The following is a 17,106-nucleotide window of genomic DNA, read 5'->3' as shown; positions in this document are numbered from 1 at the left end:
GATCAGCCGGGGCCTCATCTAGGGTTTATTCCTGACCCAGCGATCAACCCTGTACCAAGTCAGGCTCCCTATATTCCAGTGGAGGAATGGGTAAGGGTAACCTGCCACATCTAATTTAGCAGGAGCAATGGGATCAGGATTAGTCGCGAAAGAACACTCTCAGATTCGGGTTCACGTCCTCTTCTCTCACTGCCAGTGTCAGCTCAAACTCATCCTGGACTTGGAGCAGATGGTTCCATTGCAAGGTCTTGATGTTTCTTGGCTCTCCTCATACCCATAGCCAGTAGACAGGCAGCACTACTAATTGATGCTCAATGTTGAATGGTTGAAACTCCCACTTGTTACTCAGCTTGTTCTGTCCATTCTTTCCCAGGCTGTGGATCAACACACAATCACCAGGTGGAAGACTTGCATCAATGTGCAAGATGTACGGCAACTGAGGATCTGTGTAGCCCAGAATTGGTTTGAGTATTCGAGGAGCTCAAGTAGTGAGGATCTGCCTCAGCTCCTTGAATGCCTCCTGGCATTAGTCGGTCCACCTATCATCAAAGGGCTCATGTGGATGGTGTAAATGGTCTGCAGAGTTGATGGTAGTCCTGCGGCTCCTCTAGTTAGGCAGGTATCCTTTGATGAGGTCCACAAGCAGTTGCACGATGTTGGCATATCCCACAACAAATCTCCAGTAGCTGTTAAAGAAAGGAAACTCTGTAACTCCTTCAAGTTCTGAGGTCTTGACCAGGTGAGGAAGGCTTCCGTCTTTGCGGGATCTACAGGAATGATGTCTGCAGAGATGATGTTTCCGCTGTATTTGCTGCTTGTCCAGCAAAACTGCCACTTGTTCACACTGACCTTTAGCCCTTGCTCCCTCAGGCAGTAATTCTGACAAAAATGCCCCATAGAGTCCAATGAAAAAAAGGGATCATACTCTGCCACCACCACGTGTAATCCACCTGTAAATCTGCCAAACTAAGTGGTGGCAACGGTAAGTCCAGTGGATTTACAGACAGAATACTGCCCAACTCGTAATCACCCCCATTGTCAGGTGAGATTTCGTTCAATTTCTGATTTGGCCATGTACTAAGCAGAGCATGATGTAACATTACCATTACATGAGTTCATGTTAACATAAAACACACTCAGGCCTATAAATACTTTCTTAAATGATTTCAACATCTTCACAAAACCTCTCTTTTACTTCCTTGAAGCATTATATATCTGTAAGGCATTTAATGTCAAAGAGCCCACATACAAAATGTTTAATATCATAATACATCTTCATTAAGGAGACTTCAACATCATCACACACCATCCATGTGAGGACTTCAATATCATCACATATCAACCCTGTGGGGACCTCAACATCAGCACACACCACCCATTTGATGACTTAAATATCATCATATATCAACCCTGTGGGGACCTCAACATCAGCACACACCACTCATTTGAGGACTTAAATATCATCACATATCATCCCTGTGGGGACCTCACCATCAGCACACACCATCCATGTGAGGACTTCAATATCACCACATATCAACCCTGTGGGGACCTCAACATCAACACACACCATCCATGTGAGGACTTCAATATCATCACATATCATCCCTGTGGGGACCTCACCATCAGCACACACCATCCATGTGAGGACTTCAATATCATCACATATCAACCCTGTGGGGAACTCAACATCAGCACACACTGTCCATTTGAGGACTTAAATATCAGCACATATCATGCCTGTGGGGACCTCACCATCAGCGCACACCATCCATGTGAGGACTTCAATATCATCACATATCAACCCTGTGGGGACCTCAACATCAGCACACACCATTCAGTTGGAGGATTCAATATCATTGCATTCCATTTCTATGGGACCTTGAGCATAAATACACACTATTCTTATATGGCCTTCTATACAATAACACCATCCCTGTGAGGACCTCTATGTCATCAAACAACATCCCAACGGAGACCTCAACATGACCACACACCGCTCCTTTTGGTGGACTCAGTACCATCATATCAGCTCTATTGGGACTTCAGCATCGTTACATACTATTCGTATTCACATACCCTTGTATGGCCAATTGGGTGCATCTGTGGCTTCATTTGCATCACCTGAATGCATTTTCCTTCACAATTTGGGTATTTTTGGTTGAATTGGCCACTATTTTTGGCAGTGTTTCGTTCAGTATTTTTACCTGAAGATAGGATGGAATTAGCATTTTTATTTCCAGCTCTAATTCCACTGAAGGATTTAGCCCCGGGGGAATTATCACTGGTTTTCATTATTTATTCCTCCAGCGCTCATTTCTTCTGGGTTAATTCCACCAGAGGAATTAGTGTCCATTTTCAATAACCCTTATATCAGCAGATTGATCAAAGTGGCGCTAATTCCAATACTGCAACTTTTTTCCCTTAGAGATCAACTTGTAATGAAACCAAATGAGTATCAATTAAACATCAACTTTGTGAATATTTTTTGAATAATCAGAAAAATGTGATGCCAACATTCAATTAATTCACATATCAGACTATAGACAAGATGACATCCGTGCACATAATGTGTTGTCTTGACAGTGTAGAATTCAATTTCATCACACACCACCCCAATGGGGACTTCAACAAAATCACATAAAAATAAGAAAGTAAAGTAAGTCATATTGTGATTCGTTTATTACAAAAGTAGTCAATGCTTGAAATGAATCTGGAAGTGTGTTGTGCAATCAATGAGGGAAGATTTACATTGCATATCAATTATATCCAATTCTGTAAACATACAAAATACACAAAAACAGCTTAATTTCATTATTTTACATTTAAATGCAGAGTTCAGGCAATTTAAAACATAATTGTATTTGTGTATAAATGGTTCCCATGAATCTGCTGTCTGCTGCCTAAGCATGTAGGGCATCCGATGTATCAAGTGTGTTTAAATTCCTGTCCGTGTGTTGATGACTGCAATACCACACCCAGCCTGCGGGGGCAGAGCTGAGTAAAAGATCAACACACCAAAATAAACACAGGTCCCCACAAGGCCATTTTTTTAAAAGTTATAAAAATTGGCACATACGACTTTTAAGTTGTTTTAAATCATTTGGAAGGCATTACCATGTGGGGACTTGGGTTTAGGTCCCCACAGTGAAATCAAGTCCCCACAGCGTGTGTGTGTTTTCATACCCAAGTCCCCACAAGGATAGTAACACACACACACACACACACACACACACACACACACACACACACACACACACACACACACACACACACACACACACACACACACACACACACACACACACACACACACACACACACACACACACACACACACACACACACACACACACACACACACACACACACACACACACACACACACACACACACACACACACACACACACACACACACACACACACACACACACACACACACACACACACACACACACACACACATTCTGATAAGGGTGCGGAATTGTGCAAGTGCAGAAAAACCCATGGATACAAGGTTTCTGTAGCTTTTATCACGTATGCATCATTTTGCGAAAAATCCTCCACAGGGATTTGATTTATTGGTTATTTGATTTATTGTTTATTTGTAAGGCGCCCATACAACAAATGGTGTTTGAACGTGCCACGAGACTGAAGGGAAAGGAACAGTGGAAAAATAACAGCAAACAATCCTACTAGGCCTTGTAACATTCAGACGTCAAATGGCAGAACAGGGAGTGCTAGGAAAAGGGGGGTAGTGCCAAGCAGAAAGGAAGTACTAAGGTGGGAGGGAAAAGGGAGAAGCCTAAGGAGAGGTGCTATCAGGGGGCCAGAAGGCAAGTGCCAGGGAATGTATTAAGTGTGGGGACTGGACAGTGGGGACCGGGTGCCCTCAGTACCTCCCTGGCCTCCCATTTCCTTTCCAAAACCCAGGACATTCTGTCCTCATTATCCTCATTATCCTCTTCCTCCCCGCCTCCTCCCCTCTTTCATGCCTAAAGCATCAGTCAAGGTCTGAGGGAACCAGGCAGTCAGCCACAGAATCAATAAGAAGGTATTAGCATGGCTGGGGAGAGTGGCGGAAGAAGAACAAAGGAAAGTCTTTCAGAACAGGGGTACCATTCCAGAGGGAGGCCCCTGCAGAGGGGAGAGATCTACCCCCACTCTTTGCTTAGAGAAGCACCTGGGTTGCAGAGAGTTGGAGGTAGCAGAGTGAAGGGCACTAGGAGGAAGATATTTAGGGAGCGCGTGTTGAATGTAGTGAGGTCCCAGGCCCCAGAAAGCCTTATGGATGATGCAAAGGTTCGATCCTAGCAGCCACCGGGAACCAGTGAAGAGAAGATAGGGCTGGAGAGATGTGGTCCCTGGGCCTGAGTCTAAGGATAGGTCTGGCAGTCCTATTCTGAATTAGTTGAAGGGAGGAATAAGGGAGATTAAGGAAGAGGCTGGCACTGTAGTCAAACCTAGAGATGACCAGGGATGACCTAGAGATGACTAGGGATCTGGAGATATTGACTTCCTGGGGAAGGAGAGGCAAGGGTGAATACCTCGGTGGAGGTGAAGCTGATAGTGGTCCTTCTTAGCAAAGTCAGTAATGTGAGGTGAGAAGGATAGAGTGGAGGCAAAGATGACACCGAGAATTTTGGCCTTGTAAGAGGGTGAGGACTCAATGAGGGTAGCCAGAGGGAAGGAGGGGAATCATCATTAATGATAATTGTTCTTTTGTAACGTCCTTAATACCAAAAGTGTGGGATCGGGATTCAGACCTGTATTGCGCTGCATTGTCTTGCTTTCAAGACAAACGCGTTGCCCCAGAACTATCCTTCCTCCCCAAAAGAAAGAGGGAGCAGGGGTCCCAATAAGAAGGATCACAGTCTTCCTGGCATTAAGGCAGTGATCATTGGCAGCATACCATGCCTGAATAGCAGTGAAACAGTCAGGGATGAGAGAGGAGGGAGTTGAGGAAGACGCTTGAAGGAGAGTTGAGTGTCATTTGCATAGCATTGGAAGTGAGGAGAGAAGGAGGAAATCAAGTGGGCCAAAGGAGCAAGATAAATATTAAAAAGCCATGGGGAGACAATGGAGCCTCTAGGGATGCCACCAGTGGAGCGTGAAGTAGGGGAGAGAGAAAAGGGCGCAGTTGAATCTGGGAAGGTCGGTTGGAGAGGAAAGAGATCAGCCAGTCCAATGCCAGGCCAGTGACGCCAACAGAGTCACAGGCCGACCAATCAGAGTAGCATGATTGACTATGTCAAAGGCAGAAGAAAGATCCAGGAGGATAAGAACGGAGGGAGAGTTGGAGTCTAGATTGGGAGCAGGTCTTCCGGGGTGTTCACAGAAGAGCAGCTTCCATGCCTCTGGCTGCTCTGAAGCCAGACTAGTGATCATGGAGGCAGTCCACTGCTTCAGTGTGTTGGGTCAATTGGGAAATGGCCAGCTTCTCCAAATGTTTACCCAGGAAGGTGTTAAAGGATATAGTGCAATAGTTGGCAAGGCTAAATGGGTCAGCAGAGGGCTTTTCAAGGAGGCGGTGCACTAGAGAGTGCTTGAGGGAAGAAGGGAAAGAGCCAGTGGCAAAGGAGTGGTTACATAAGTCAGATAGGGAAGAAGCAAGGGAGGAGATATTGTCCTTAACATATCAGGAAGATCAGGGGAGCACCTGTTTGGAAGAGACTTTCATAGAGAGGACTTGTCTAGAGACCTTGTCCAGTGCTATAGGGGCAAAAGAGGAGAGGGGGAGGGAAGGAAGAGGATAGCAAGGACAGAATGTCTTGGGTTTCGGAATGGAAATGGGAGGCCAGGGAGGTACTGAGGGTCAAGGATGGAAGGGGAGAAGAGGAGACTGCAGAAGGATTGATGAGTTCCTTGCAGATTTTGAACAGTTCGCCAGAGTTATTACTGGCCCCAGAGATATTGGCTTGAATTTGAGCCCTCTTCTGGGAGTGGCTAGAGAGTTTGTATTGCCTTGGAGCAAGAGGATGAGTTTGAAGCCCGCTACTTCAGCTCGGCCACTCTGCACTTACGTTTCAGGGAGGCTAAGTCAGAGTAGTACCAGTGTTATGCTTGGAGGCAGGCTTCATTCGGATATTCATGACAGGGGCAAGGATATCAAGGGTATTAGTGATAGTGAGTTGAAGATTAGCAAGAGCAGAGTCAATTTGGGAGATCTTGACCTCTGGTAGAAATCCCACTCCATGGGGTTTCCCTTCTATGTGCAGAGAATCTGCATGTTTCATAATTGCGTCATCATTTGGATGCCATAGAGCGGTAGTATCCTCATGCATTGTGAGTGGGGTTTTCCCACCAGCAAAAAACATGCACAAGCTGTGGGAATCCACTATATAGATGCCCCCATGATTTTCCACGACGACAGCCTTTACTGATCTGAGCATGGGGCAGATTTAGGCATGAAAACCCAAGGTCAGTATGGATTCCCGTGCCAAAATCCACTCCATGTTGGTGAATGGAGAACCCTGGTCACAGAAGTACATTTGCTTCCACTCTGCAGCAAATGACCATTTGACCATTTGACCATTGACCGCAGCAAATTATCAGGAACTTCTCCATTTACAAAGGATAACATCTATTTCTTCCTGTAAATTGTATGGCAATCTTTCTTATGTTAAATATGATGTTAAGCAATGTTAGCAATGTTTGTGCCTTTCTGGTTTTCTGGTTTTACTTATAGCACAAACCAATAGATGCACTAAAGAGCTGCATAATGTCCCGCTATTTGTTAAAGGGTCTCTGTTAGTGCTTTTAGGACTAGGCTCATAACTAGGGTGGTGACCCATTCCCACTTGAGGTGAATAGGGGCAATCCATTTAGATGTAGATGCCACATTTAGTTCAGGTATGCATGGGAGAAACTGCCTCCCTAGAGGAGACAACCGGCAACACCATGCAAAGGTCTCAATACATATTTACTAAGGTTTCTAAAATCCAAAGTATAAACTATAAAAGGGAAGGGCGGCCCATGTGACTGGAAAAGAGGTAACCCAATTTGCAGGAAATGATGATCTGATGACACACAATGCAGGTGCAATATAGGTGCAAGGCCACCCCGCAAGGGAGAAAAAGTGAAAACCTAACGAAAAGCATGTGTGGACATGATGCCCAAACTACACATAGATAGGGCATAAGAGGAAACCAATGAGAAGGATGTGCCAACCACTGCCAGGCTCCTTACACCCAACGTCCTTACCATTGAGGCAAAGAGCCAGATCTAACACCTGTGAATGGACTTATTGGCAAACTCATGAGAGGGGTGTGCCAGCCACGGCCGGGCTCTTTAGACCCAATGTCCATGCTGCGGGGCTCATTTTGTTTTACCCGGACAATCTGGAATAATTTCTGCCACTGCTACTACCTCCATGGCGCTGGGCCTCTCCACTGTATTGTACTCTCTTTTTTCATGGGGTGTAAACAGGCACTGGAATCACGCTGGACCAAAATGTTCTCACTCCCGCCTACACGCGAGGTGGGAAAACCAGACTAGATCTCTACAGTGCGAGTATGATTGATTGCTTGATATTTTATTTCTATCGCGCTCATACACAAGTGTTCCAGAGCGCAACAAGGCAAGGGAGGGGAACAGGGGAGAAAAAAACAGCGATCTTACTAGGCCCAGTGACATTGAGAACGCGCAAGTGCATGGGAGAGGGGGGAGGGGAAAAGTGCATGGAAGGGGGAGAGGTGGAAAGTGCGAAGCAGAGGAGAAACAGATAAATAACAATAAATAAATAATAAAGGCAACAAACAGTGGTAATGCAGCCAGCAATTTGCACGTGCTAGGTTTAAGGCAGCAGACAGGGTAGGTCCGATAAGTGCAGGAAGAAAAAGGGGGGGCTGTATAGGTACAGATATAGACCCCAGTGCAAGGGGTGGCCCGGAGGCAGTGCGGGAGGGTGACAGGATGAGCAGGTACCTGGGCCCAAAAGACAGAGGGTGGCCAGGTGCACGGTGCCAAGAGAGAACAGATCAGGAGGGGAGAGGGGGAGCGAAGGCAGAAGAAAAGAGGAGAGCTATGCACACATAGCGTAGCTATGGAGTGGTGGCAGCTATCCAACGATTGGTGGCTTGCATCATAACAGATCCCTATGGATCCAGCCTGCTGTTAGCAGATGCCAAAAACCAGGCCTTGTGCATGGAAGTACTTACCCCCTGCCGGCATCAGAATACTTATGCATGCAGGGATCTACAGTTTCCGTGCACAGAAGCGAGCAAATACACACAATGGATATCCCATTGAGGTTTCTGATATAGATGGATAATGGTGTCGATGTGGCAAAACCAGTGGAAACATTGATTCTGAGGGTTTTCACCAATCTGCACCATTTTGTATCCTCATTAAAAAGAGGTTGAATGTAAGCAAACAGCCAACACCTGCACGGAGAAACAGATGCAACCATACCAGTTTCTGGTTGATTGTATCTCTGTCTACTCACAATCTCATTCCCTCCACTCCCCCTCTGCAGTCAACCTTACTGCCCCATACCCGGCGGGACAATTAGGGAGAAAGAGCAGAAGCGGCAGGAGGCACAGTCGTGTGCCTCCTGCCGCTTCTGCTCTTTCTCCCTAATTGTCCCGCCCCATTGGAAACCGCTGTCCATCACAATCGAAGCCAGCCGGACTGTGGGTCACTTCGAAGCTGAAGCTCAGTTTTAACTTCTCCCAATTACTACAGTGGGAGCTCCTGTTAGATTACTTTTACTTGTGTAAATCACGTGTTATTTTTGTATTTTTGTATTACTATTATCCTGGTCTATGTCCCACTTGGTTCACCACCTCATAAACTGGTACACCACTTGTTCTCATATTGGTGCTATTGTGCCGTCACTCTTCTGGGGAATGCTGCTGCCATGCTTAACCTGGTTATTGTAAATCATTTCTGATCAAAATAGACATCCATGTTCTTCAAATAAATAACAACACAGATCCCAACAGGAACTCATTAGCACAGCCACGCTCTTCAGAGGGTATGCAGTAATAAAATTGCGGCAAAAATGTCACCTTTACAGAAAATCGTGGCAAAAATGCTGTGGTTTGACCTGATAAAGGTGTACCCCATTTTACCATTTAAGGAGAGCGTGGTTGCAGGGGTGTCCCCCGCATCGTTTACATAGATTGCAATTTTTTGTGTAAACTGCCATTTATGCCGCATTTTTAACACATGAACCCTTTAGAGTCGATGTTCATACTATGTAGGCAGAGAGCCAACAGCTGCGAGTGGAAACAGGGGTAACACCACGAGAAGGATGTGCGTAGGATGAATCTAAGAGGCACCCTTTAAAATGATGTGGCTGCCACCAAGAGCTAGATGAATAAAGCACACATCAGGAGAGGAACCTGTTCGGAATGACCTGGAACTTCACTCCCACTCTACCAACTTTGTATACCAAGGTTGTCCAACTCCAGGCCTCAAGGACCGGATCCATGTCAGGTTTTCTGGATGCCCCTCATTTAAATTCATGATATAAATTTGCATACAATGATTCTAAATGTATGCACATTTTTCCTCATGACTATTAATGAGGCATATTCTGAAAATCAGTCAGAATCTGGCCCTTGAGGCTGGGTGTTTGACAGCCATGTTGTAGATCTAAGGTAATGCTCATGAGAGGAAACAATGACAACATCATGAGACGGACACATTAAGCTCTTCCAGGCTCCTTGGACCACTAAACTATGTTTAAGCGGGGCGAGAGGAAAGGCATACCTCTCCATTGGACAGATGTCAGAGACACCCCTAGGCCTTTGAACCAGAATGAACTCTTCTGTAGACACAGATCCAAGCTCTACGAGAGAAAACAGGCCAAAGCAATGAGAAGTACATTAATCACCAACGAAAACCCAAAGGCGAGAAAGGCAGCTGGGTGAACTGTACCTGAAGGTCATCTGAAAGACCTGTCCTTGGTTGACCTGCTGTGTCCGGTTGTTGTATCCATGCAGCATTTCACCAAAGAGGGTGTCGTTCAGCTTGGAGTCTGACTTCAGACACTTGGGTCCTTCGCAGATGTCAGAAAGCATAAGGCAGGACTTGCCATCCGGGGCCAACTTGTACTCCTCCACGCAGCTAGGAAACAGAAGAGAGACAGAGCATGTAGCACTGGTCACCAACCACAGAAGAGGTACAACAGGAAGAGACAGCGAACAGGGTGATGAACCACTGGTGTCGAAGAGGAGAAAGGGCCCCAAGAGGCTAAGGCATCTCTAGGCAATTGATTCTGAATGGCAGAAACTGGACAGGGTCTTGCCATCTGGTGATTCTACAAGCGCCTTGGATTAAGGCGCTATATAAAAATAACAAATACAAATATATATATATGTCTCGGCCACTCGGAATTGCTTCAACCAGTCTTTGCTTTTCAACGCAGAACCAGTGATCCCTTGCAATCTGCTTCCATCACCATGTACTTTCCCTTATGAATTGTGAAGGTTATTGTTGCCTTCCAAAGCTAGTGCTGCACTCAATAAATACTATAAACATAATAGTTATATTAAGGTGCTTGTACTCTTCCCCTCCCCCACTTGCTTATGTATGCGTGCATGTGTGTGTGTGTGTGTGTGTGTGTGTGTATGTGTACGCGCGCGCGCAGAAGTCCTTTATTACTAGGAAAAAGGTTGAATTATTGGCTTTGCTAATGCTTGTTTAAGATGAACGTGACTGACTCTACCCAAGACGTGGCAACCTTTCAGAGAAACCAGCCACTTAAAAAATCGCATGATTCCCGAATTAGCACGTTTGCTGCCCAATAAAGTCAGGCTGGAGTCCACTGTAATGACACAGGGACAGAGACGTCTAGGCCTAGAAGGTAAACTTCCTTTCCGTATGCCACATGCCCGGGGAGAGGAGGTTATTAGACACTCGGGACATTTGTCAAAGCAAAAACAGTTCCTTGTAGAAAAGAGGCCACTTTTCTTTTTTGTTGTCAGAGTGGTAATCAGCTTTTCAGGACATGCTCGTTTTCATATATATTGTGCAGTGTCACTGGGAGTTCAGCGCCTTGTCGTGCCGCGCCTTACTCTAGGACCACGACTCGTGCAATCAGTGTGCTCGGTTCTGTGGTGCGCAGTCTACAAATCAGCCTCTGCCACCATGGGCAACTGATTTCAATCATTTTTTAAAGGATTTTACCCACGATTATCATAGTTAAGGAATTTTAGATACGCCCACCCCAATGGAGCACATCTATCACTCCAATTAGTGCTTGGTTGCCCCATTGGGCTTTTGCTACTATATCAATGTGCATACAGAATAAAGTGCTTGGTTGCCCCACTGTGCTTTTACTGCTATATCAATGTGCATACAGAATAAAGTGCCTGGTTGCCCCACTGTGCTTTTACTGCTATATCAATGTTACTGCTATATCAATGTGCATACAGAATAAAGTGCTTGGTTGCCCCACTGTGCTTTTACTGCTATATCAATGTGCATAGAGAATAAAGTGCTTGGTTGCCCCACTGTGCTTTTACTGCTATATCAATGTGCATAGAGAATAAAGTGCTTGGTTGCCCCACTGTGCTTTTACTGCTATATCAATGTTACTGCTATATCAATGTGCATACAGAATAAAGTGCTTGGTTGCCCCACTGTGCTTTTACTGCTATATCAATGTGCATAGAGAATAAAGTGCTTGGTTGCCCCACTGTGCTTTTACTGCTATATCAATGTTACTGCTATATCAATGTGCATACAGAATAAAGTGCTTGGTTGCCCCACTGTGCTTTTACTGCTATATCAATGTGCATAGAGAATAAAGTGCTTGGTTGCCCCACTGTGCTTTTACTGCTATATCAATGTGCATAGAGAATAAAGTGCTTGGTTGCCCCACTGTGCTTTTACTGCTATATCAATGTGCATAGAGAATAAAGTGCTTGGTTGCCCCACTGTGCTTTTACTGCTATATCAATGTTACTGCTATATCAATGTGCATACAGAATAAAGTGCTTGGTTGCCCCACTGTGCTTTTACTGCTATATCAATGTTACTGCTATATCAATGTGCATACAGAATAATGGTTGCCCCACTGTGCTTTTACTGCTATATCAATGTGCATAGAGAATAAAGTGCTTGGTTGCCCCACTGTGCTTTTACTGCTATATCAATGTTACTGCTATATCAATGTGCATACAGAATAAATTGCTTGGTTGCCCCACTGTGCTTTTACTGCTAAATCAATGTTACTGCTATATCAATGTGCATACAGAATAAAGTGCTTGGTTGCCCCACTGTTCTTTTACTGCTATATCAATGTGCATACAGAATAAAGTGATTGGTTGCAGCATTGTGCTTTTACGGCTATATCAATGTGCATACAGAATAAAGTGCTTAATAAAATGCTTGGTTTCTCCATTGTGCTTTTACTGCTATATCAATGTGCATACAGAATAAAGTGCATGGTTGTCCCATTGTGCTTTTACTGCTATATCAAGTGCTTGCCGCGGTTGGGCTGTCCCAGGGAGTACTCGCCCACTTGACTTCGCTTTCATGAGTGCTCTGCCGCCGTTTTCCTTCCACGCGAGTTGGGTTCACAGCCCTAGACTACCTTTGCTCCCCGCATCATGTAAGAGCTTGTGTGCCTCTCAGAGTCGCATGATGAGATGTCGAAGGTCTCTTGTTTGGCGCCATCATCGCTCTCTTAATGCAAACAGCTGCCAGGGCTCGTTGTGTCAGGAATGACAAGATGCGCGTGCATGGCCAGGAGACAACGCCAACCAATGGGCGAGGGCTAGCTCTCAAGCAGGGATAATTGAAGCCACGTGACTTAGCATCAACTCTGATAAATGCAGTGCTTTGCTCTTAGTAGGAATGAGCTTTACAGGCGGCCTGGCCAGGCCCTCAACGCCTCATGCCAATCCAACCTGGCCAATACACTATTCACAGTGGGTCTGGGAAGAGAAATGGCATGTAAACCAGTTTAAGCACCACAGTACGACATTCTGTCCCTTCTGAGCCAGGGTCGGACTGGGCCGTACAATTGTCTCGGGCATCAATGAAAAAGTGGCCCACAGTTGCAAATGGCTATTCATTCCTTGACACTGTTTGCATAATACCCAAGGGGGAGTTTTTTGATAACTTGTGACGCAAATTGTGTATTTTAAAGAATATTTATTCAGCACCACTGATCAAAACTACTAGCCACATAGTGAAGAAACTCATCAAACATGGCCATATTGGCCAAAAAACTGGCCCACACCAGCATTTTGTGTTTTTGGTTCGGCCATGAGCCTATTGCCCTATATGCCAGTCCGAGCATGCCCATCTCTGTGCCATGTGATGTGGAGGTGGAGCATACACCCATACTTCACAAAAACCCCTGTATAACCCCACCTTATGCCACCACAAAGGTGTCACAAGTGCCCAGCAAAACAAGTTATTGCCTGTACGAGATCATCACTGTAGCCTGGATCGCTATTCACCCTACCTTGACCCGCAGCATCATTAGATGAGCCCTCTCATCTAGGTTTTTATTGGTTATTTCCCTAGATATGTTATCACATCTACCTTCTGTACGATTTCCTGCCCAACTCTCCACGTCACTCCTCCCTTATGGTTTTTACTAGCTGAAGAAATGATGTGGACTTTGGATTTGCTTGCGTTGACTCGCATGCCATTTAATTCTAGGTAGGTGACAAAGGTTTCTAATCTGCAATGGAGTCGGTTCAGCATTTGATCAATCAAGACCAAATCGTCTGCATACAAGACCCACGGCAGCTCTACCTCATCGAATTTGGAGGGAAGGCACGGATCCCTTCTTTGGACTCCCATAGGTCTGACATATAAAGATTAAAAAGAATAAGTGCTAAAGAACAGCCTTGCTTTAGGCCACAATATGTCTGAATTGCTTTTGATAGCACCACACCTGACGAGAGCCTCACCTGTACCGATGTGTCCAAGTACAGGAGCCTCGTGGCTTCTACCAGTTCGGGCGGGCAATTCCAAGTTCGCAGTTTATGCCAAAGGTGCTCCCTATTGACATAGTTGAACGCTTGTTCGAGATCCATAAAGGCCAGGTACACATCCCTACCATTTTCAATCGATCTAAGCTTCAGGAGGATTAGAAGAAACACATTTTGTGATGTACCGACCCCCTTAACAAGCCCCATCTGTCTTGGGTCTATATGTCGAGACTGGGCTGCCACTCATTCAGGTCTCTTAATAGTAGTCCTTCAAACAGCTTACCTAGAGTGTCGAATAAGGCTATTGGTCGGTGGTTTTTTGGGTCGCTACGATTCCAATGTCTCTCTCCATGTAGAGGGTATCTGCTTATTTGTTAGGACTTGTTTGAAGATCTTTACAGTGAGATATTCCCAACCCTCAACATTTTCCTTCATGACACAGTTTTCCAAACCGTCCGGGCCAGCACCCTCAAGGAGCTCAATTTAGAAATCATTGTTTTAATTTCCTCTGTATCCAAGCTAAACATCCAGCTACCACTAGGGTTCGGAGTCTCCCATTGGGCAACTGCCCCCCCTCTGGAGAAAAGCCTGGAGTAATGTTCCACCCAGCTGGCTTCTGGCACCTGATTTAAGATGTGGGTCTATTTGAAGTTACCCCCATTGTTTAGCAGTTGCCAGAGGTGTCTAGTATTATTTATACAGAACACCCTAAGCTTGAGATCTGCATCAAATTGAAACCTGGTGCCTTTAGATGCTTTAAGCCAATTTCAATATCTTTGTTTTCCTTTTCATCTGAGGCTACCAGATGGATCATTATTTGACCTTTTGTCATGGGCGCTACTCCCGAGGGGCCAGGACTGGCCCAGCGCCCTCGGAAGCAGACCCATCTTCCACTACTCCGGACCCAGCAGACCCCTACAGGGGCCCTTTGGACCGTGTCCTGGCGCCTTTGGCGCCAGGCTCATGAAGGGTTTCAGTCCCGGCGCCATAGGCGCCGGGCTCATATTGATAAACAGTGTAATAATGCTTTGGTGGACTTACCTGAGGCAGACCATGTTGCATATTTACCCAGAACAATCCAGTCTGGTTGAAGTCCCCAGCCATCAGGGCTGGGAGGAACTATTCCCTCCATTCAGGAACTCTTTTCTTACCTGGGTGGAACCGGTGGAAGAACACACACTGGAAGCACTTCTCTGCTATTTAAACCACGCCCGATGGAAAACACGTGCTTCGCGTTATTCTTCAGCAGCAGCAGGACGCTCACTGAGTCGGCTCCTGCATTCCAGGTCCAGAGTCATCTTCAGCTTCCGCGCAGCAACCTGTGGATGAAGAAAGACACAGAACAATACTTACCAGATCCCGGAATCCAGTCACCGGCAAAACCTGCAAAGAATAAACATAAGGTTAGAAAAGTGCAACTCGCTTGCAGCCGCGCCCGCTTACCTGATCCATCCGTGATTGCAACGGAGCTAACCGCGGCCTTCTCTTCAGCAGCTTCTCTGCACCTGAAAGGCAAAGGACATAATTAAAAAGGGGTTCGGGTGAAGGCAGTCGCATTCATCTTAACTTACCAGTTTTTGCATGCGCAGAAGCGGCCGCATCAACCGCAGCATCCCGGCACCTGAAAACTAGAAAATGGACATTATTAGAGGTGCCATTAAAAGCGGCCAACGATCATTATACTTACGTGCATCGGCATGTGCAGTGGCAACGGATATAAAGCCCGCAGCATCCCGGCACCTGAAAACTAGAAAAAGGACATTATTAGAGGTGCCATTAAAAGCGGCCAACGAACATTATACTTACGTGCATCGGCACGTGCAGCGGCAACGGAAAACTATGCCTACAGCATCCCGAGGCCTGAAACAAAGGAAAAGGGACATTATTGAGGTGCCCATCTTTTAAAGCCTAAAGACTACAGTATACTTACAGGCATCCGCTCGTGCAGTAACGGCGACATCGCTCTTCGGCATCCCAGCACCAGTGCCACAACTAAGGCCGCAAAAGACTTGAGCCTCAACACTGAACTCACCCAGTGACGTAACTGGAATCCACGCACCCCTGCACCAGACGCAGGATGGAGAGCTCAGCATTTATACGCCTAAGGTGAGAGCTCGCCGAGACAAGTAGAAAGCTAGGCTGTGGGAGAAACTGGCGATTGGTGGGAGAAGAAATCCCATCAAACGGTGATTAACCCTTTTTCTTCCACCTGCAGAAAACTTACCCTGCAAGTCAGACATTCGATAAGAGGAAGCCCAGTCCTGAGAGTCGTCCGAGCTCTACGCTTCTCAATTGAAGAAACGATAGCAGCCCAGCCGGGATCAGCACCTCCGTGGGAATCAGGTGAGCGTTACAGAACGCGAAGCCCATCAATAGCCTCCTACCCAGGCGCTATGGAAACTATCGACATAGACCAACTGGCCCAGTTATTAGGGGAATTAAGAGCTGAAGTTCATGCTGCCCGCCAGGAAACGAATGCCCTTAGGAGGGAATTGATAATATCAAAAGAACGAACTGATGATCTCGCCAGACAGTTATTACAGACACAAGCGGGGCAAACCCCACTACCTAATTCAGGAGGGAGCTATATCCCAGCGGATTCAGCCAATCCTGTTCAAATCAACCTACCCGGAAATGTGCCATTGGCACCGCCTGAATGCTTCTCTGGTGACCCTAAAAGGTTTGCGGTGTTTATAAATCAATGCCGATTGCACTTTCTTTGTAGACCTGCAGCCTTTCCGACTGACCAGACTAAGGTAGTCTTTGTGCTTTTGTATTTTAGCAGCAGTGCCGCTGATTGGTCGATCCCTCTGGTTACACAGGATGATCCGATCCTTCGTGATAGTGAATCCTCCTCAGGATTGTTCAGAGTACATTGATTTGGTGGTCCAATTGGATCACAGACTACAAAACAGAAAGGCGGATCGATCCAGGTTTGAAACACGAGTGTTCCCTAAGCCTCAAAGTCACACCAAAGGAGTTGAAGCCGTTGAACCAATGCAAATTGGGGTTGTAAAGGGTCCCCTAACCCAGAAAGAACGCGACAGGAGACGACAAATGCAACTATGTCTCTATTGTGGAAATTCAGGACATTTTCTTCGAGATTGCCCGGTGAAACCACCTAAGAAGACAGTGGGAGCTTCTGATAAGAGTTCTGTAAAGCCTGAGCAGGGAAACAACCTCGCCCGACAAGTGTAGAGGTC

The 17,106-nt window shown here is 46.0% G+C and overlaps 1 protein-coding gene across 3 annotated transcripts in view; it reads right to left on the bottom strand.

The window, feature by feature from the left end:
- ASTN2 (astrotactin 2) overlaps nt 1-17,106 on the bottom strand; it is a 3,972,579-nt gene that overhangs the window by 1,465,912 nt on the left and 2,489,561 nt on the right. For all 3 annotated transcript variants that reach the window (XM_069609664.1, XM_069609663.1, XM_069609665.1), the window contains one exon: nt 9,888-10,076. In XM_069609664.1, coding sequence (XP_069465765.1) covers nt 9,888-10,076 — 189 coding nt within the window. The remainder of the gene's footprint in view (nt 1-9,887; nt 10,077-17,106) is intronic.

Source organism: Ambystoma mexicanum, chromosome 8 (assembly GCF_040938575.1).
Source record: "Ambystoma mexicanum isolate Mex_15411 chromosome 8, UKY_AmexF1_1, whole genome shotgun sequence".
NCBI classification, from domain to species: domain Eukaryota; kingdom Metazoa; phylum Chordata; class Amphibia; order Caudata; family Ambystomatidae; genus Ambystoma; species Ambystoma mexicanum.
Note: the sequence above shows the minus strand (reverse complement) of the source record. Positions and strands in the feature narration are given on the sequence as shown.